Source organism: Saccopteryx leptura, unplaced genomic scaffold (assembly GCF_036850995.1).
Source record: "Saccopteryx leptura isolate mSacLep1 unplaced genomic scaffold, mSacLep1_pri_phased_curated manual_scaffold_31, whole genome shotgun sequence".
In the NCBI taxonomy this organism is placed as follows: domain Eukaryota; kingdom Metazoa; phylum Chordata; class Mammalia; order Chiroptera; family Emballonuridae; genus Saccopteryx; species Saccopteryx leptura.
In genome coordinates this window covers 92,320-114,819 of record NW_027095713.1, presented here as the reverse complement: position 1 = coordinate 114,819, position 22,500 = coordinate 92,320, and the positions used below count along the sequence as shown (strand labels likewise).

Genomic DNA, 22,500 nt, shown 5'->3' with positions numbered 1-22,500 from the left:
GAAAGGACCTGATCTGTCCCCCCCCCCCCCCCGTCCCAGGTTAGGAGACATATTACTGTCTCGTCCGGTGAGGTTGGCAACTGTCTCCTACAAGAACACACAGGCTCAGTGTCCTGAGAGTCTGTGAACCCTGAGTGGCTGGTGGCTTCCCGGCGGCTGTGGGCTCTTTCCGCAGTGGTGTCTCATTCTCGGCCCCTGGTGACATTGGTCCAGCCCACAAAGTGCCCATCTCTGCACATCCAGCCCTTGCTCATCCGTACCGTTGCTGCGAGAAAAAAAAAAAAAATCGGAGCCCTGGCCAGTTGGCTCAGTGGTAGAGCGTCAGCCTGGCGTGCAGAAGTCCTGGGTTCGATTCCCGGCCAGGGCACACAGGAGAAGCACCCATCTGCTTCTCCACCCCTCCCCCTCTCCTTCCTCTCTGTCTCTCTCTTCCCCTCCCGCAGCCGAGGCTCCATTGGAGCAAAGATGGCCCGGGCGCTGGGGATGGCTCCTTGGCCTCTGCCCCAGGCGCTAGAGTGGCTCTGGTCTCGACAGAGCGACGCCCCGGAGGGGCAGAGCGTCGCCCCTGGTGGGCGTGCCGGGTGGATCCCGGTCGGGCGCATGCGGGAGTCTGTCTGACTGTCTCTCCCCGTTTCCAGCTTCAGAAAAATACAAAAACAAAACAAAACAAAAAAAATCGGTTGGAAGGAACAAAGTTGCCTCACACCGCAAAGTGGCTGCTGTGCGCCTGCATTCTCATCACACGTCACTTCTTCTATTCGCTGTGGCCTCACCCCTTCCACCCCTCTCCGCCACCTTGCATAAGAGGATCCGTTCAATCTTGGGGGTTCTGAGTGGGTGGGTGGGGACAAAGTGGGGACCTGTGGTGGCCAGCAATGGAGGGTTAGGGGACAGACACACAGAACAGGAGCCCCCAAAACACACGTCTTCATCCCCACCGTAGATGTGCGTTGCATTTCTCGATGCCTTGAAGGGACTTTCAGGTGGCGTTTAAAGGCGACCTCATTGCGCCAGGCGACCCAGGGAGAGGTGGCCGGTAACCGTGGGACGTGGGAGCCCCGGGGGGACCCGCCCACGGGTTCTTTAATGACACGTGTGGGGTGTGCTGAGACGCGCGGGGGCTCCGCCCTCTGACCTGTGACCGGGTGTCTCCTGTTTGGACGTGCAGGTCCTTCTGCAGAGCTGGGCATGGCGCGCGTACTGGGTTTGGCCAGCCTCCTGCTGCTCCTGAGCTCGGCGGCGTGCTGCGCGGACCCACCGCCAGGTAGGTATGACCGCGGGCTCCGTGGCGTGGGAGGGTGGGGGAGACTCTGCCGTGACCCTTGACACTGGAAAGGAACAAGGTTCCCCAGCCTGGCGGGGCCTTCCTGTGCCAATCAGACTCCAGAGGCCAAACTGACCGCAGGCGCAGAAGCCTCCCCTGGGTGTGGACAGGCGTTCACGTCTCCGCCGCGTCTCACGGGCGCTCCGATAGCTCCGCCCACGGGTGGGCCGAGCCCTCGGACAAACGGACATCCGGACATCCGTTCGAAAAGGACAAAGAGAGAGAAACTTTACAAAAAAAAGGAGAGAAAAAGGCTGGGAAGTGGGAGTCTCTTCCCAAATTTTCAACGAGGAGAATTGAATGTCTTTTTTTTCTTTTCTGAGCATTTTTTATATATATATATAATTTTATTTTTTTAATGGGGTGACATCAATAAATCAGGATACATATATTCAAAGAAAACATGTCCCAGGTTATCTTGTCGTTCAATTATGTTGCATACCCATCACCCAAAGTCAGATTGTCCTCTGTCACCTTCTATCTACTTTTCTTTGTGCCCCTCCCCCTTTCCCCTCTCCCTTTCCCCCCTCCCCCCCCAACCACCACACTCTTATCCATGTCTCTTAGTCTCACTTTTATGTCCCACCTACGTATGGAATAATACAGTTTCTGTTTTTTTTTCTGATTTACTTATTTCGCTTCGTATCATGTTATCAAGATCCCACCATTTTGCTGTAAATGATCCGATGTCATCATTTCTTATGGCTGAGTAGTATTCCATAGTGTATATGTGCCACATCTTCTTTATCCAGTCATCTATCGATGGGCTTTTTTGGTTGTTTCCATGTCCTGGCCACTGTGAACAATGCTGCAATGAACACGGGGCTGCATGTGTCTTGACGTATCAATGTTTCTGAGTTTTGGGGGTATATACCCAGTAGAGGGATTGCTGGGTCATAAGGTAGTTCTATTTTCAGTTTTTTTATTTGCTGTTGAGTTTCTTTATTTAGGTTTTAATTTTATTTTTCCATGGCAGTTGGCATGCCACGTTATTCTTGTCTTTGCTCCGGGTGATGAGACAGGGGTACACTCTGCAAAGTGTCCGTCCCCTCCCCCACCCCGAGATTCCGGGATGCCCCCTGTGTCCCCGTCCGGAGTTTCTTACCACTGTTCGACCACAGAAAGGCTGTCGCGGTCCACGCCGCCCCGTCTCCTCCTCCACGCCGTACCCCAGCTCAGAGGGGACGATGTCCCCTCCCCCCGGACTCCATCCTGAACGCCTGGACGGGGACCCTGTCCCGTGACAGGAAACGGGTTTGGGGGTGAAGACAGGTACACACTCCCTGTGTATCCTCAGTCCAAGGGCCGTGACACGCCGTGTGGCGGCGACCGCGAACACTGCATTCTGTTACTTACATACGTACCCGGCTGCCTCGCACACTTGGAAGTGGCTGGGACCGTAGATCCTAAAGGTTCTCATCGCAAGAAAAAAAATCCTGCGGCTCTGTAAAAGGAGGGATGTCACCAGCCTCACTGTGGTGGCCATTCGACCACACAGGTGGATCTAGAAGAGGTCTATCTGTCTAGCTATCTAGATATAGATATAGGTGATATAGATATAGATATATAGATATACATATAGATTAGATATAGATATAGATGATATGGATATAGATATTGATATATAGATATATAAATATAAGATATACATATAGATAGATATAGATATAGATATAGAGTATAGGTATAGATATAGATATATATAGATATATAGATATGCATATAGATATACATATAGATAGATATAGATATAGAGTATAGGTATAGATATAGAGTATAGGTATAGATATAGATATGCATATACATATAGATTAGATATATATAGATGATATGGATATAGATATAGATATTGATATATAGATATATAAATATAAGATATACATATAGATAGATATAGATATATAGATATAGATACATATAGATAGATTAGATATAGATATAGATAGATATAGATATAAAGTATAGATACATAGATATAGATATAAATATAGGTATAGAGTATACATATATAGATATAGGTATAGATATAGATATAGATATATACATATAGATTAGTTATAGATATAGATAGATATAGATATATAGATATAGATACATATAGATAGATTGGATATAGATATAGATAGATATAGATATAAAGTATAGATACATAGATATAGATATAAATATAGGTATAGAGTACACATATATAGATATAGGTATAGATATAGATATATAGATATATACATATAGATAGATTAGATATAGGTATAGATAGATATAGATATAAGGTACAGATATATAGATATAGATATAGGTATAGATAGATAGATAGATGATATAGATATAGAGTATAGATATATAGATATAGGTATAGATATATATATAGATAGATATACATATAGATAGGTATAGATATAGATATAAGTATAGATATATAGTTATATACACATATCTCATTATAAGTTGGGCACCTGAACCTAATATACAACCTCCTATCTCCATTATATCTCAATAAAAAATAAATAAAAAACATTAAAAGGAAGTCAGGATGTGGATGAAGCTATCCATCCTCACTGGTAGGCAGGATAAAAATCATCCCACATCCCCTCCAAAGGGGGGGAAATACACCCCCATGTCTGCCTCTGTGTTCTCACCAGCAATGCACCCGGGGTGCCAAGGACTCCACATCCTCTTCTCAAACAATCAGTTTTCAGTTTTCCTAAAAAATGATTATCATTATTGCCACGCGGTGTGGGGTCTCACGCCGCCGGTACCCCTGTGCGTCTCCCGGGTGACGGACCAGGTGGAGGGGACCCTCGCAGGTGCTTACAATTAAAGCCCAAGGGGCTCCTCGCTTTTCTAACGCGGTTCGTTTTGTCTTCAAGCACACGTGGGCTCCTCCGTAAAGGAGCAACGCACAGAAACGGGGGCACCACCACCCCCCAACCCCGTGGTGTGTCCGACACGCCTGCCCCTCTGCTGTGACCGTGCCGGCCGGTGGACAGGGACGTGGTGCTCTGGCTCCCGCTAAGCATTTCGCTTTTGCTTTTCAAGTTACAGCCCCGGGAAACGCCTCTCCCGTGACAAACCTGACGGCCCACCCGAGGAGAAAGATGTTCAGTTGGAATTACCGGAGAAACGTGACTGAGCACAGGTGCCAGCTGGACACGCCGCCCAACTCCACCACCAGGCAGAGCCCCAGGGTGAGTGTCCGGGGGCTGGGGGGGTCAGGCCCTGTGGCTCTGCGTCCCTTGTGAATCCTTGGATTTCTCGGAAAAACGCCTCTTGGCGTCTCTTTCCTGAGGCACCGTTCCCAACGCCCGTTCTGCTCGCTGGAGAGGAGAAATCATTTCCCCATATCTCCTGGCGTTATGTGGCGGGGGTCTGCAAATTAACCTGACCAGAGAGAGACTCACAGGACAGGGAGAGAGAGAGTCAGAGAGTCAGGGAGAGAGAGAGAGAGGGAGGCAGGGAGAGGGAAAGAGAGAGAGAGAGTCAAGGAGAGAGAGAGAGAGAGAGAGTCAGGGGGAGAGAGAGAGAGAGAGAGAAAGTCAGAGAGTCAGGGAGAGAGAGAGAGAGAGTCAGGGGGAGAGAGAGAGAGAGAGAGAGGGAGAGAGAGAGAGTCAAGGAGAGAGAGAGGGAGAGAGAGAGAGAGAAAGGGAGAGAGAGAGAGTCAGAGAGTCAGGGAGAGAGAGAGAGAAAGAGGGAAAGAGAGAGAGAGAGAGTCAAGGAGGGAGAGAGAGAGAGAGAGAGAGAAAGTCAGAGAGTCAGGGAGAGAGAGAGAGAGAGTCAGGGGAGAGAGAGAGAGGGGGGAGAGAGAAACAGTCAGGGAGAGAGAGAGAGGGAGTCAGGGAGAGAGAGAGAGAGGGAGAAAGTCAGAGAGTCAGGGAGAGAGAGAGAGAGAGAGGGAGAGAGAAAGAGTCAGGGAGAGAGAGAGAGGGAGAGAGAAAGACAGAGAGTCAGGGGGAGAGAGAGAGAGAGGGAGAGAGAAAGAGTCAGGGAGAGAGAGAGAGGGAGTCAGGGAGAGAGAGAGAGAGGGAGGCAGGGAGAGAGAGAGAGAGTCAAGGAGAGAGAGAGAGAGAAAGTCAGAGATTCAGGGAGAGAGAGAGAGTCAGGGGGAGAGAGAGAGAGAGAGGGAGAGAGAGTCAGGGAGAGAGAGAGAGGGAGTCAGGGAGAGAGAGAGAGAGGGAGGCAGGGAGAGAGAGAGGGAGGCAGGGAGAGAGAGAGTCAGGGAGAGAGAGAGAGGGAGTCAGGGAGAGAGAGAGAGGGAGGCAGGGAGAGAGAGAGGGAGGCAGGGAGAGAGAGAGTCAGGGAGAGAGAGAGAGAAAGTCAGAGAGTCAGGGAGAGAGAGAGAGAGAGAGTCAGGGGGAAAGAGAGAGAGAGAGAGGGAGAGAGAAAGAGTCAGGGAGAGAGAGAGAGGGAGGCAGGGAGAGAGAGAGAGAGGGAGGCAGGGAGAGAGAGAGTCAGGGAGAGAGAGAGAGAAAGAGAGAGAGGGAGGCAGGGAGAGAGAGAGAGAGAAAGAGAGAGAGAGAAAGGGAGAGAGAAAGGCAGGGAGAGAGAGAGGAGGCAGGGAGAGAGAGAGAAAGAGAGTCAGGGAGAGAGAGAGAGAAAGAGGGAAAGAGAGAGAGTCAAGGAGAGAGAGAGACAGAGAGTCAGGGAGAGAGAGAGAAAGAGGGAAAGAGAGAGAGTCAGGGAGAGAGAGAGTCAAGGAGAGAGAGAGAGGGGAGACAGAGAGAGAAGGGAGAAAGAGAAAGTCAGGGAGAGAGAGAGAGGGAGGCAGGGAGAGAGAGAGAAGGAGAGAGGGAGAGAGAGAGTCAGGGAGAGAGAGAGGGAGGCAGGGAGAGAGAGAGAGAGGGAGGCAGGGAGAGAGAGACAGAGAGGCAGGGAAAGAGAGAGAGAGTTAGGGAGAGAGAGAGGGAGAGAGAGAGAGAGAGAGAGAGGCATCAACTTACTGTTCCACTTGGCTGTTCCATTTAGTCCTACGCTCACGGCTTGCTTCTCGCACGAGCCCCGATCGGGGGTTGAACCCGCGGCTTCGGGGTGCTGGGACGATGCTTTATCCACTGAGCCACCCAGCCAGGGCGATGCCTTTGGCCTCCTGGTTGGACACGAGTCCGATCCGGAACCCCCTGGGAGATTTTATATATAGCACCACGTCGCTTTCACAAGAACACGTGACTCCACCTGCCTTATTTCACAGGTACGGCTTCTTGTCAGTGTTCACAGTTTTTAGGTATTTTTTTTTAGCTTCTTGTTTCTGTTGAGCTCAGCATTTTTTTTCCCTCCCCATTTTCTCTCTGTGTGGCTGTGGGTGTACCAAAGCCACGCGTCTTAGAATCTCTGCGTCCAGCCCAAGACTCATATAAATTTGAGGTATTTGGGGAGAGGAGGGCAGGCAGAATTCTCGCGTTCAAGTTCACTGAAGTGCTGTTGGTCTGTCTTTCTCGGGCACAAAATGTGTTCGTTCCTGAACACGGTATTTTTTTTTCACCTGTTGAGATGACTGTTTTTTGGGTTTTTTTTTTTTAATCTTCATTGGCCTCACTGATGTCTTAACTGTTGATCCATTTCTGTGTAGCATGTCTCCTTCCAAAGACAATCTCTGGACAGTCTTATATTTGAAGAACGGTGTTGAGTTCAGTTCTCGAGTAGGACACATTGGGTTTGACTTTTTGTTGTTGTTGCTTTTATGATAGAGACACAGAGAAGGACAGACAGACAGGAAGGGAGAGAGACGAGAAGCATCAATTCTTCGTTGCGGCTCCTTAGTTGTTCATTGATTGCTTTCTCATAGGTGCCTTGACTGGGGGGCTACAGCAGACCGAGTGACCCCTTGCTCGAGCCAGCGACCTTGGGCTTAAGCTGGTGAGCTTTGCTCAAACCAGATGAGCCCACACTCAAGCCGGCGACCTTGGGGTCTCAAACCTGGGTCCTCCAAATCCCAGTCTGACGCTCTATCTACTGCACCACCGCCTGGTCAGGCAGGTTTGACTATTTTTAAGCTAAATTTGTTTTAATGTCACGTTGATGACCTTATATGAATCCTGCTTCCTCTGTAAAACGGGTCAGATTTGCGTTTTTCTATATGCTGCTGCGTGTTGCGTCGTGGGTATCAACACCTCTCGTCTGTTGGTTTTTAGGGTGTTTTTCTTTTTAAGGGACAGAGAGAGAGTCAGACAGAGGGACAGACAGGGACAGACAGACAGGAACGGAGAGATGAGAAGCATCAATCATTAGTTTTTCGTTGCGCGTTGTGACACCTTAGTTGTTCATTGATTGCTTTCTCATAGGTGCCTTGACCAGGGGGCTACAGCAGACCGAGTGACCCCTTACTCAAGCCAGCGACCTTGGGTCCAAGCTAGTGAGCCTTGCTCAAACCAGATGAGCCCGCGCTCAAGCTGGTGAGCTCAGGGTCTCGAACCTGGGTCCTCGGCATCCCAGTCCGACGCTCTACCCACTGCACCACCGCCTGGTCAGGCTAGGGTGTTTTTTAATTGTTGATTTTACAGAGAAAGAGATCGATATGTTGTCCGGCTTAGTCATGCGTTCATTGGTATGTGTCATGACCGGGGATCGAACCCACAACCTTGGTGCATCGGGACAAGCTTCTCACCCACTGAGCTACCCGACCAGGGTCTCTATGTCATTTTGTTTAAAGGACACAGGCTCTTTGGATTTTGGTACCTGCTGGACATCCTGAGACCACGTCCCTTAGTTACTCAGTGTCACGTGTGTTTCCTCGTGGGTGTTTCCCTCCGTGGGTCGGACACACGCACAACGCACGTGAACGCCACAGAGATTTCTCTCAGTTTTGAAGCAATGTGAACACATGGGATTACTTTAGTCACTGGGTTCCCATTGGACCCCACACGCCAGACGCTGGCCTCCACACCCCCAGCCCCTCCCCACCCAGGTGCCCCCTGTCTCCGTTGCGGGAGACTTCCATCCACAGTGGGACATGTTGCGTGAGGCTTCTTGGGGTGGGGGCGGATAAAAAGGTGTGGATGCAGAGCTAATGGCCACAGGACATTTTGAATGCGTGCCGACCTACGCAATCGTTGAGTTGCACGGTTTTTAAAGAGGTTAAAAGGATGAACGTCACACGCTTTGTGTATTTAATCACGATGAAAAAAATATTAAACAATTTTGTAAAAAGCTAAAGCACAAAACAAAATATAAATACAGATATAAGTAGATAGAAGATAGATAGATAATAGATAGATAGCTTAATAGATGATAGATTGATAAATAGATTAACAGATAGATGATAGATACATGATAGATAGATAAATAGATTAATAGAGACCACTAATAGATACATAACTGATAGATACATGATAGATAGATAAATAGATTAATAGATAGATGATAGATACATGACTGATAGATACATGATAGATAGATAAATAGATTAATAGATAGATGATAGATACATGATAGATAGATAGATAGATAAATAGATTAATAGATAGATGATAGATGGATAGATTAATAGAAAGATAGATGATAGATACATGATAGATAGATAGATAGATACATGATAGATAGATTAATAGAAAGATAGATGATAGATACATGATAGATAGATTGATAGATAAATAAGTTGATAGATATACAGATAATAGATAGATAGTAGATAGGTAGATAGATAGATTAATAGATAGATGATAGATTGATAGATAAATAGATTAATAGATAGATGATAGATACATGACTGATAGATAGATAGATAATAGATGATAGATAGATTAATGAAAAGATAGATGATAGATAGATTGATAGAGAAATAAGTTGATAGATATACAGATAATAGATAGATAGTAGATAGATAGGTAGATAGATAGATTAATAGATAGATGATAGATTGATAGATAGATTAATAGATAGATGATAGATACATGACTGATAGAGACATTATAGATAGATAAATAGATTAATAGATAGATGATAGATACATGACTGATAGCTACATGATAGATTAATAGATAGATAGGTAGATAGATGATAGATTGATAGATAGATAGATGAGAGATAGATATATAGATGATAGATAGATACAGATATCTATATCTATCTATACATAAAATCTCCAGCCAACACAACAAACAGTTTTATGATAGAATAAGAAAACCAGGTGCGATGTTTTCTGCTAAGGATGCGGTGAGACAAAGAACCTCATCTTTCTTTCTTTTTTAACTTACTGCCTTCAAGCGTACGACCCGATATCACACCACGCAGGTGTTTGACGAGGCCAGGAGGCTACAGCGCCCACACTTGACTTGTCTTCCTCCCAAAGAAACACGTGAAACTGGCCCCTTTTCCGGACAGGGAGGAAATGACATCTTCAATCAGCAGTGCACTTGCGCAGAGCAGACCAGGGTGGGAGGCCAGGCCCAGGCTCCGTGCTCAGTTTGCAAAGGGGATTGGGGGGGGGGGGCGGTGAGGTGGTGGCCAGGCCAGGACACATTCCTGGGATGCAAAGCTGGCCCCGGGGTTCTCATTTTTTTATTAAATTTAATGCAGTGACATTGATCAATCAGGGTACATATGTTGAGAGAAAACATCTCCAGATTATTTTGACATTTGATTGTGCTGTGTACCCCTCCCCCAAAGTCAAATTGTCTTCTGTCACCTTCTATCTGGTTTTCTTTGTGCCCCTCCCCTCCCCCCACCCCCTCTCTCCATCCTCGCCCCCTCCCCCCTTCCCCCACCCCCCCCACCCCCATTACCATCACATTCTTGTTCATGTCTCTGAGTCTCATTTTTATGTCCCATCTATGTATGGATTCATATAGTTCTTAGATTTTTCTCTTTTTTTTTTCTTTTTTTTTTTTTTCTTTTGTTCTGAAGTTGGAAACAGGGAGGCAGTCAGACAGACTCCCGCATGCGCCCCACCGGGATCCACCCGGCATGCCCACCAGGGGCGATGCTCTGCCTACCAGGGGGCGATGCTCTGCCCCTCCGGGGCGTCGCTCTGTCGCGACCAGAGCCACTCTAGCGCCTGGGGCAGAGGCCAAGGAGCCATCCCCAGCGCCCGGGCCATCTCCGCTCCAATGGAGCCTTGGCTGCGGGAGGGGAAGAGAGAGACAGAGAGGAAGGAGGGGGGGTGGAGAAGCAAATGGGCGCTTCTCCTATGTGCCCTGGCCGGGAATCGAACCCGGGTCCCCCGCTCGCCAGGCCGACACTCTACCACTGAGCCAACCGGCCAGGGCCAGTTCTTAGATTTTTCTGATTTACTTATTTCACTCCGTATAATGTTATCAAGGTCCATCCATGTTATAATGAGATCAAAGAAGAAATTTAAAAAAATTCCTAGAAACAACAATGAGCATACAACTCATTTTTTTTTCCCTTTGTACTTTTCTGAAGCTGAAAACGGGGAGGCTGTCAGACAGACTCCCGCATGCGCCTGACCGGGATCCACCCGGCATGCCCAACAGGGGGTGATGCTCTGCCCATCTGGGGCGTTGCTCTGTTGAGACCAGAGCCATTCTAGCGCCTGAGGCAGAGGCCAGGGAGTCATCCTCAGCGCCCGGGCCAACTTTGCTCCAATGGAGCCTTGGCTGCGGGAGGGGAAGAGAGAGACAGAGAGGAAGGAGAGGGGGAGGGGTGGAGAAGCAGATGGGCGCTTCTCCTGTGTGCCCTGGCCGGGAATCGAACCCGGGACTCCTGTACGCCAGGCCAATGCTCTACCACTGAGCCAACCGGCCAGGGCCCGGGGCCCTCATTTTTTTAAAGAGATCAGCCCGCTTCCCAGGGAGACCAGACAGCCGGCAGATTGTCCGTTTTCTACAGAAAAGGCTCATGGACCTGCAATTCATTTCCTTCCCCACTTGGAAGCAGGAAAAACCTTAATTATATTGCTATTATTTTTTTTTTTTTGCCACTGTACGTTCCTGTACATTACACAGTCAAGATGTGTAGGTGAGTCCTTCTCCTGGGCTTGGCCCACATGCCTTTGCTGACACCTCTCCAGAAACACTGTTTTCCCTCTAAAACTCCACTGCTGAGCCTGATTATTATGTAAATCAGGCTGGTTTCAGGAATTCTCTGTCATCTGATAAATCAGGGGTCAGAACCTATGGCTCCTGAGCCAGATGTGGCTCTTTTGATGGCTGCCTCTGGCTCGCAGACAAATCTTTAATAAAAAAAATAATAAGGTTAAAAATAGAAAACATTCTCCTGTATTACAATCCATTCATCTCCTACCGCTCGTGTTCATGGTTGCGGGTGGCTGGAGCCAATCACAGCTGTCCTCCGGGACAACACCACATTTTTATTGGATAATGTGTCACATCCACGGGTCGTTGTACGGCTCTCATGGAATCACATTTTAAAATATGGGGCGTTCATGGCTCTCTCAGCCAAAAAGTTTCCCGACTCCTGTGATAACTTGTTTTCTTTCTCTAGGAAGCAGCTGCCTCTTCATTTTCCTGTCAAAACTTTTGTTTTCTTTTGTTTTATGATTTTCAAGCAAATGTTCAGTTTGCTTTTTCTTTCCTTTCCTTTCCTTTTCTTTCCTTTTCTTTTCCGTTTTCATTCTGGAGCAAATCTTTCCCCACAATCACAACTTTCCCCAGAAACCCAATAGACTGTGTTCTGTTTCTATCTCTACCAAAAGAAAAAAGAAAAAACAAAAATCTCCCACTTTGATACCTGGAGCTATATATGTTTTGGCCTATTTCTGAGATTTAAAGGACAACACTCCGACGTGTGGGAATCTCTCATTGTCTTCTGTAAAAAAATATAATTAAAAAAAATCTCCTTGCCACCAAGAAATATCCCCCTCCCAAGCAAACGTGCAAAAGAAAGTACACAGACTTAATTCCAAGTGAGTATGATGAAACTTGTGGAGACAGACAAAGGTCACTGTAAAGCCAGTAGCCACGGCCACCATCACAGCCGCCTGCCCCATGCAGGTTCACGTTGGATTCGGACAGTCAGTAATGAAATAACGAAGTGGAAAAACTGGTGGGCCATCCTCTTTAATCCTAGCTTGCACCTGGCGGGCAAGTAAAAACACACACTGGGCTCCAAAACCCACTCACATTCAGTGCTCACAAAGCTACTGACTTGTCCGAGTTTCCTAGAATCAAAGGTTTCTAGCTCACCAGCCTTATTCACCTCTGTTCCCCATCTCCTTCTCTCTGCACAAACTCTGCACAAACTGGCTTCTCCTTCAGCACTCTGCCATCTTGGCTGCTTCTCCTGGCCTCTACGTGGCCTTTTTCTGCTCTCTCCTCTCTAATGCTAATCTCCAGAACTGAAAGAGCGAGCTCCCCGTCTGCCTCACTTTATAGTGCAGAAATCAAAACCTTTAATCCAATATACAAAATAGGGAAGTCTCTGATACAAAGTCACTTATCTGAGGCATGATGGGATTGCACCACCCCACATCAAAAAGGGTGGGAAAGGCTTAGTCCTAAAACCAAGCCCCAGGCTACAAGGATCCTGCCTGCCCACAGCCCGCCCCCAACACACATTAATATCACCTGGGCGACAGGCTTCCACGTGGGCAGCGCCATCTTTAACAAAGTGAGCGTAATATATTTTATCTGCCCAACACTCACCCACACAGGAGCCAGCAGAGGCGGGCAAAGAAAAGTGTTCTTTCAGGCGGCGCGTTGCTGGGCTTCATAGGAAGAAGAGAAACGGCTAGGTTGGGAGTTTAGATACTATTTTTAAGAAGCGGCGATACATTGTGGCAATGTCGGTCCCAGCTGGGGAGCTCACTTGGTTACAGTTTCCTCCTGGAAAGAATAAGGTTGCAGGTTCAATCTCCAGTCAGGGCACATAGAAGAAGAAACCAATGAATGTGTGAGTCAGTGGAACAACCAATCATTGTTTCTCTTTCTCTCTCTCTTTCTCTGTCTCCCTCTCTCTCTCTCTCTGTCTCTCTGTCTCCCTCTCTCTCTCTCTTTCTCTCTGTCTCTCTCTCTCTGTCTCTAAAATCAATTAATGAACGCAATTTTTAAAATTGTGACAATGTCCCAAGACCAAGGAAAGGCGTATTTAGTTTCCAAGGTAACCGTGTCAGAAAAATAAACGGAAGGCAACAGTGACTTGATAGGGGTCACCTGTGGGGGTCCCTCTTGTTGCTGAACTCCCATGGATGTTAGGGTCATAAATCCCCCTCCCCCAGACCCCGGGATTCATGGCGGCTCTCCTCGCCCAAAGGTTTCTATTTCTAGTGACATAAACCAAGCCTCCCCCCGCCCCCGGGGAAGGTTTCTTTCCACCTCTGTCCATGGCTCTCCAGCTCGAAATGATCTTCATGCCAACGGGACATCATTTGAGAGGATGCTCTGCCCCCTGCTCTGTCCCGGCTGGGCCCCTAGTGGAGGCGGTGAATCCGGCGTGGTGGTAGAGACGTGGGCAGCGCAGTGGAGATGGGGACCCCATGTGACTGGTCAGGGGGTGCATGGGACATTTTTTTACTCCCGTTTGATGCCATGTTGGAAGTGGGGATAGATATGAAGGAATTTTTCCATTGTTCATCAACACCAGCCCTTGGATAAAAAGTGTGTGTTGAGCTTTCTGTGTTGTCACCGAGGAATTCGATGTGGATCCAGAGAGTCACCAGAGGCCGTGGTGGGGCTTCCTGTCTGTGGCTTTCCCCCTCCCCTCCCCCCCGGGGCTGGGCTGTTTCCTGAGCCGGACGCCTCGAACTGTGGGACAGAGCGATGTCGTTACACGTGGTCTGGACGCCGTCTGCCTCTGTGTGTCTCACACGCCAGCCAGCACATTCGGGCTCCGCGGGCGTCTGGCTGAGAGGTTACGAGGCCAAACAGAAACCTCGCCTTTTATCTGTGTTTGTGTGCGTGTGTATATGTGATATGTGTGCATGTGTTTATGTGATGTATGTGTATCTGTGATGTGTGTTTAGTGTGTATGTGATGTGTGTGCATGTGTATACGTGATGTGTGTTTGTGTGTATGTGATGTGTGTATATGTGATGTGTGTTTAGTGTATATGTGATATGTGTGTGCATGTGTGTATATGTGATGTGTATGTGATGTGTGTATGTGATGTGTGTGCATGTGTGTATGTGATGTGTGTATGTGATGTGTGTGCATGTGTGTATATATGTGATGTGTGTATATGTGATGTGTGTGCATGTGTGTATGTGATGTATGTGTATCTGTGATGTGTGTTTAGTGTGTATGTGATGTGTGTGCATGTGTATACGTGATGTGTGTTTGTGTGTATGTGATGTGTGTATATGTGATGTGTGTTTAGTGTATATGTGATATGTGTGTGCATGTGTGTATATGTGATGTGTATGTGATGTGTGTATGTGATGTGTGTGCATGTGTGTATGTGATGTGTGTATGTGATGTGTGTGCATGTGTGTATATATGTGATGTGTGTATATGTGATATGTGTGCATGTGTGTATGTGATGTATGTGTATCTGTGATGTGTGTTTAGTGTGTATGTGATGTGTGTGCATGTGTATACGTGATGTGTGTTTGTGTGTATGTGATGTGTGTATATGTGATGTGTGTTTAGTGTATATGTGATATGTGTGTGCATGTGTGTATATGTGATGTGTATGTGATGTGTGTATGTGATGTGTGTATGTGATGTGTGTATGTGATGTGTGTGCATGTGTGTATGTGATGTGTGTGTATGTGATGTGTGTGCATGTGTGTGTATGTGATGTGTGTGCATGTGTGTATATGTGATGTGTGCATGTGATGTATGTGTATCTGTGATGTGTGTTTAGTGTGTATGTGATGTGTGTATATGTGATGTGTGTGCATGTGTGTGCATGTGTATATGTGATGTGTGTTTAGTGTGTATGTGATGTGCGTGTGTGTATGTGATGTGTGTGTGCATGTGCGTGTATATGTGATGTGTGTGCATGTGTGTATGTGATGTGTGTGCATGTGTGTATGTGATGTATGTGTATATGTGATGTGTGTTTAGTGTGTATGTGATGTGCGTGTGTGTATGTGATATGTGTGTGCATGTGCGTGTATATGTGATGTGTATGTGTGTGTGTATGTGATGTGTGTCCGTATGTGATGTGTGTGTATGTGATGTGTGTGCATGTGTGCATGTGATGTATGTGTATATGTGATGTGTGTTTAGTGTGTATGTGATGTGTGTATATGTGATGTGTGTTTAGTGTGTATGTGATGTGCGTGTGTGTATGTGATATGTGTGTGCATGTGCGTGTATATGTGATGTGTATGCGTGTGTGTATGTGATGTGTGTCCGTATGTGATGTGTGTGTGTATGTGATGTGTGTGCATGTGTGCATGTGATGTATGTGTATATGTGATGTGTGTTTAGTGTGTATGTGATGTGTGTATATGTGATGTGCGCGCGTGTGTGATGTGTGTCCGTGTGTGTGTGTGTGTGTGTGCGCGCACATCACCACATGGAGACAGCCCACAGCATTCAGGTCCTCGAGATGAATGTGCCAACGTTCTTGCCGCTTTATGACAGAAGGCAGTGTAGGGGACAGACGGTGTGTCGGTCTGTCTGCTACTTTCTGGTTGCCTTTAACTCATAATAACCTTCAAAGAGGCCAAACGGACCTCTTTGGGGTGACATAGTCTAATCCAGGGGTCGGGAACCTTGGTGGCTGAGAGAGCCATGAACACCACTTATTTTAAAATGTCATTCCGTGAGAGCCATACAACAACCCGTGTACGTGACGCATTATCCAATAAAAATCTGGTGTTGTCCCGGAGGACAGCTGTGATTGGCTCCAGCCACCCGCAACCATGAACATGAGCGGTAGGAAATGAATGGATTTTAATCCATGAGAATGTTTTCTATTTTTAACCTTATTATTTTTTTTATTAAAGATTTGTCTGCGAGCCAGAGGCAGCCATCCAAAGAGCCACCTCTGGCTCGCGAGCCATAGGTTCCCGACCCCTGCTCTAACCTGCTGCAGTAGGGGGCGGGTGTCTTAATCGTCTGATTGAGCCAGATTCTCTGCCACATGGGGCTTAGAATTGGCTCAGAGGAGCTCAAAGAAAGTTTGATCAAGGGGGGTGGGTCCTTGGAAAATTACCAGGGAAGAAATAAAAACACAACCTTTTCAGTGTGGTGCCGGGGTCCTGCAAATTAAGCTGACAGAAGACAGATGAGCAGGGGGAACCGTGTGGAGTTGTAAAGCGATGTGACAGAGGCTCCATGTGTGCACAAGAGGTTCCCCTAGAAAAACAGTGTGCCAGGGACAGGCGGGACGCCTCGGGCCCCTGTCACAGGACAGAACTGGGTCCCGGGGGGGGGGGGAAGGGCGGGGGGCTCAAAGCCTGGGCTGTGTGTTTGTTCCTGACCGTGCGTCTTCCAGGTCCGAGGAGACCACGCCTACTTCTGCCACTTCCCAAACGCCGTGCTGCACCGAGGGGCCACCTTCACCGTCCACGTCACCGCGGACGGCCACCCGTATCGGTCCGTCCTGGACTTCCGGAACTCAGGTGACGGCGCCTTCGCTGGATGGAATTCCCGGCTTCCCCGCCGTGTGACCGGCACTCAGCCCGGCGCTGGGGCTGGGGGGGGTGCCCTTGGTAAGGATCCCCAATTGTCTCCCCCACCAGGCAGGGAAGGTTCCGGGGCCGTCAACTTCTCCTGCCGCATTCACCACGTGCGCCTCATGACCTGTTCTTGGACGCCGGGTCCAGCCGCCCCCACGGACGTCCAGTACCGGCTCTACCGCTGGAGCTCCATGTAAGCTGGGTGCCCTGCCTGGGGACCCAGACGTCACCGGGCTAAGGACACCTCTGACTGGTCCTGCGCCTCAAGGGGGGACGCAGCTTCAGCTATTTGCTGTCTGCACCGCTGGACACGTCTGTCCATCCCAAAGGGTCCAGGAAATAAGTCCTTTCGTCCTGAGGATGTCACTGGACCACGCCCTGCCCTCCGGAAGGGGCAGATTTCTTCCAGGACCTGGGGGCATCTCTCTGAAATGCCAAAAAAAAAAAAAAAAATACAAGGAAGAAAATGAAAGGGATTTAAGATTTTGGGGTGTTTTTTTTTGTATTTTTCTGAAGCTGGAAACGGGGAGACAGTCAGACAGACTCCCGCATGCGCCCGACCGGGATCCACCCGGCATGCCCACCAGGGGGCGATGCTCTGCCCATCTGGGGCGTCGCTCTGTTGCATCCAGAGCCATTCTAGCACCTGAGGCAGAGGCCACAGAGCCATCCCCAGCGCCCGGGCCATCTTTGCTCCAATGGAGCCTCGGCTGCGGGAGGGGAAGAGAGAGACAGAGAGGAAGGAGAGGGGGAGGGGTGGAGAAGCAGATGGGCGCTTCTCCTGTGTGCCCTGACCGGGAATTGAACCCGGGACTTCCAAATACCAGGCTGACGCTCTACCACTGAGCCAACCGGCCAGGGCCAAAGGGATTTAAGATTTTAAACGCAGCTTCAGCTATTTGCTGTCTGCACCGCTGGACACGTCTGTCCATCCCAAAGGGTCCAGGAAATAAGTCCTTTCGTCCTGAGGATGTCACTGGACCACGTTCTGCCCTCCGGAAGGGGCAGATTTCTTCCTGCCTTTGCACAACCCGGGGATGCCCGTTTTATCTCATTTTGTGCTTTTTTCGATGCTAAAAAAAAAAAAATGTCTCCCTCGTCCCGTTCCCTTTTTGGACGGTTTTCAGGGTGGAGCGCGGGTTAGACTTTGGTTTCCGATGAGATGTCCCCGGATGGACGGACAGGACAGGACGGGACTCATAACTCTCGGTGTCTCTCGATCTCTCTTGGAAATGGCAGGCGGGACGAGGACGAGGTCGAGTGTCCCCACTACACCGCGGCCCCGGCGGGGACGCACATCGGCTGTCGTTTCGGCGAGCTCACGGAACCCCAGCAGAAAGCTTACTCCTTCCTGGTGACTGGAACCAGCAAGGAGACACCCGTTCCGTTTCTGGATTTCGGTCCGTTGAAAACCATCGAAATGGGTAAGGCAGTTTCTAGTCTCAACGGGAAATTACGTCACACGGGAGGCAGCGTGGTCTCACGAGTCCGCCTCACGGTGAGACTCCGCAGAGGCGTGGACCCGGTGTCGTGCCTCAAACACGTCACGCACGAGAGACTCCCGGCATTTGTGCTGGTGACATTCTGGGCATTTCCAAGATCACTCCATTAGCATAATCCGAAACCATCACATCTACAGGGAAAAATCCAACGTGAGTCTCTGGTCACAGCATTTTCACCAACTGGTCACCATAGAACCTCCTTGTAACTGGGTTTCTGTTAAAACAGTGGTCCCCAACCTTTTTTGGGCCACGGACTGGTTTAATGTCAGAAAATATTTTCACAGACCGGCCTTTAGGGTGGGACGGATAAACGTATCACGTGACCGAGACAAGCGTCAAGAGTGAGTCTTAGACGGATGTAACAGAGGGAATGTGGTCATTTTTTAAAAATAAAACATCGTTCAGACTTAAATATAAATACAATGGAAATAATGTAAGTTATTTATTCTTTCTCTGCGGACCGGTACCAAATGGCCCACGGACCGGTGCCAGTCCACAGCCCGGGGTTTGGGGACCACTGTGTTAAAAGACACCTTATTGAATACATACACGTTGTGGGTGCATTAACACTGCACTTCTTGTTGATAAGCTCTGTCTCTTAAGCCTGAATAAAGCTTGTCTAACAGGTGTATTTTCTCTGCAAGGCACCTCTTCGCCTTCTTGTGCTTTTGAGTACAGAGGAAGCAAAATAAATTTCTCCTTACCCTCTTAGGTTCTGTGACTGGGGGGTGTGAATTAAACTCACAGTTGCTACCCGAACAGGAGAAAACCATGATGCACTCCTTTTAATTAAAAAAAAAATTTTTTTTATGCATGGGAGAGCTTTGTAGAAATTAAGTGAAAACCCCCCCAACAGCAGTTAGATTAAAAAAAAAAAATGTGCCTACCATGTTGACAAAGAACAAAAGATTTGTGAAGAAGTGAGTAGGGAGAGGAAGGGGCGTCTGAGTTTATCTCTGGAAGGTTCTTTGTGCAGATTGACGTGAATGCTGGAACTCTACCCTGTTCGAGGCTGTAAAGCAGGGGTCCCCAAACTACGGCCCGTGGGCCGCATGTGGCCCCCTGAGGCCATTTATCCGGCCCCCACCGACTTCCAGAAGGGGCACCTCTTTCATTGGTGGTCAGTGAGAGGAGCACATTGACCATCTTATTAGCCAAAAGCAGACCTATAGTTCCCATTGAAATACTAGTCAGTTTGTTGATTTAAATTTACTTGTTCTTTATTCTAAATATTGTATTTGTTCCCGTTTTGTTTTTTTACTTTAAAATAAGATATGTGCAGTGTGCATAGGGATTTATTCATAGGGGTTTTTTTTGTTTATTTGTTTTTTGTATTTTTCTGAAGCTGGAAATGGGGAGAGACAGTCAGACTTCCGCATGCGCCGGACCGGGATCCACCCGGCAAGCCCACCAGGGGCGACGCTCTGCCCACCAGGGGGCGATGCTCTGCCCCTCCGGGGCGTCGCTCTGCCACAACCAGAGCCACTCTAGCGCCTGGGGCAGAGGCCAAGGAGCCATCCCCAGCGCCCGGGCCATCATTGCTCCAATGGAGCCTTGGCTGCAGGAGGGGAAGAGAGAGACAGAGAGGAAGGAGAGGGGGAGGGGTGGAGAAGCAGATGGGCGCTTCTCCTGTGTGCCCTGGCCGGGAATCGAACCCGGGTCCCCCGCACGCCAGGCCGACGCTCTACCGCTGAGCCAACCGGCCAGGGCGGGGTTTTTGGTTTTTTTTTTTACTAACCTGGGCACTTGGGTGACTTCAGGATGACCGACAAGAAGTGAACCTGTTTTCTAGGCAGTGGGGAGTGTGGATGAAGCCCCCCGGAGTTGAAGGTTGTTTTCCAGGATGTGAGGGGTGGGGAAGCAGGGTGTTCTCGCCTCTGCATCTCTGCAGTTGTGAGATGCACCAGGATGGTGCAAGCGGGTATACTTGGCTCGGAAGGGTTCTATGCACCATGCAGGGGACATTCTGTGATGCTCCCAGTTCCTCCAAATTCCCTGGGTTCCCCCCATACACACATTTTGGTCAGGACGAATAAGATAGGATGACTGACCCGTGAGATATATCCCGAGTGGACATATATAACTACGTGACCCCTCTGCCCGGCGCACCCCCCCACCTTTGTCTTAGAAAAACCCGACCCCCCGGCAAACCTCACGGTTCTGCACAACGGCTCCCACCACGTCATCCAGTGGAACAACCCCCGGACGGGCTCGGACGTTGCCAGTGGTGCCCTGTATTACGAGCTGGACATCCACAGGGAGGTAAGGGACGCGGGCCCCTCTGTGCGGGCTCACGGGCTCTGTTCTCTCCTCTTCTCCCGTGTGGAGTCTGAAATGAACAGGATCGCAGCTCTGGCTGGTATTATTTCTATACCGTTCCCCTTGCCCTAAAATTCAGAGGTCCCCAAACTTTTTACACAGGAGGCCAGTTCACTGTCCCTCAGATCACTGGAGGGCCGCCACATACAGTGCTCCTCTCACTGACCACCAATGAAAGAGGTGCCCCGTCTGGAAGTGCGGCGAGGGCCAGATAAATGGCCTCAGGGGGCCGCATGCGGCCCGCGGGCCATAGTTTGGGGACGCCTGCCCTAAATGCACCATCTATTACTGTGTTTTAAAGTTGATATGAAAGAGAGAGGAGAGAAAGTAGCGATTTGTTGGTCCAGGTATTTGTGCATTCGTTGGTTGATTCTTGGATGTGCCCTGAGTGGGGAATCGAACCCACAACCTTGGCATATCGAGGAAGATGCTCGAACCCAGTGGTCCCCAACCCCTGGGCCACAGACCGGTACCGGTCCGTAGGCCATTTGGTACCGGTCTGCAGAAAAAGAATAAATAACATATCATTTCCGTTTTATTGATATTGAAGTCTGAATAATGTTTTATTTTTATTTATTTTTAATTTTTTTTTAAATTTTTTATTTATTCATTTTAGAGAGGAGAGGGAGAGACAGAGAGAGAGAGAGAGAGAGAGAGACAGAGAGAGAGACAGAGAGAGAGAAGGGGGGAGGAGCTGGAAGCATCAACTCCCATATGTGCCTTGACCAGGCAAGCCCAGGGTTTCGAACCGGCGACCTCAGCATTTCCAGGTCGACACTTTATCCACTGCGCCACCACAGGTCAGGCAATGTTTCATTTTTAATAAATGACCAGATTCCCTCTGTTACATCCGTCTAAGACTCACTCTTGACGCTTGTCTCGGTCACGTGTTCCATTTATCCGTCCCACCCTAAAGGCCGGTCCGTGAAAATATTTTCTGACGTTAAACCGGTCCGTGGCCCAAAAAAGGTTGGGGACCCCTGGGTTAGAGTGTCTTCCCAAAATGACAAGGTTGAGGGTTCAATCCCCGATCAGGGCACATAGGGGAAGCAACCAATGAAGGCACGACTGAGCGGAACAACAAACCAATGCTTCCCTTCCCTCTCCCTACCTCCCTCTGTCTCTCTCTAAAAATCAATCAGTCAGTCAAAAATAAATTAATTAATTAATAAACCCTGGCTGGATAGCTTAATGGGTGGGAGTGTCATCCTAAAACAGGAAGGGTGCTGGTTCTATTTCCCCGTCAGGGCATTTAAGGGAGCAACTTGATGTTCCTGTCTCTCTTGGTCTCTCTCTCTCCCTGCCTCTCTAAAAGAAAGAAAAGAAGAAAGAAAGAGAGAGAGAGAGAGAGCGAGGGAGAGAGAGAGAGAGAAAGAGAGAGTGGAAAGGGAAGGAGGAAGAGAGTGGAAGAAAGGAAGAAAGGAAGGAAGGAAGGAATGGAATAGGGAAGGAAGGAAGAAAATAGGGAAGGAAGGAAGGAAGGAAGGAAGGAAGGAAGGAAGGAAGGAAGGAAGGAAGGAAGGAAGGAAGGAAAAAGAAGGAGGGAGGCAGGAAGGAAAGGAGGGAGGCAGAAAGGAAGGGAGGGAGGGGGAAGGGAGGAAGGAAACAAGGAAGGAAGGGAGGGAGAAAAGAAGGAAGGAAGGGAAGGAGGAAGGAAGGAAGGGAATAGGGAAGGAAGGAAAGAAGGAAATACGGAAGAAAGGAAGAAAATAGGTAAGGAAGGAAGGAAAGAAGGGAGGGAGGGATGGAGGAAGGATAGAAAGGAGGCAGAAAGGAAGGGAGGGAGGGGGAAGGAAGGAAGGAAGGAAGGAAGAAGGAAGGAAGGAAGGAAGAAAGAAGGGAGGGAGGGAGGGAGAGAGGAAGAAGGAAGGAAGGAA

At 48.6% G+C, this 22,500-nt stretch overlaps 1 protein-coding gene across 1 annotated transcript in view; it reads left to right on the top strand.

Moving 5' to 3' along the window:
* LOC136386978 (granulocyte-macrophage colony-stimulating factor receptor subunit alpha-like) overlaps positions 1–22,500 on the top strand; it is a gene marked incomplete at its 3' end in the record, with an annotated part of 96,616 nt that overhangs the window by 4,823 nt on the left and 69,293 nt on the right. The window contains exons 2-7 of the mRNA XM_066358073.1: positions 1,169–1,264; positions 4,361–4,509; positions 16,619–16,745; positions 16,866–16,995; positions 18,042–18,226; positions 20,433–20,566. Coding sequence (XP_066214170.1) covers positions 1,189–1,264; positions 4,361–4,509; positions 16,619–16,745; positions 16,866–16,995; positions 18,042–18,226; positions 20,433–20,566 — 801 coding nt within the window. The remainder of the gene's footprint in view (positions 1–1,168; positions 1,265–4,360; positions 4,510–16,618; positions 16,746–16,865; positions 16,996–18,041; positions 18,227–20,432; positions 20,567–22,500) is intronic.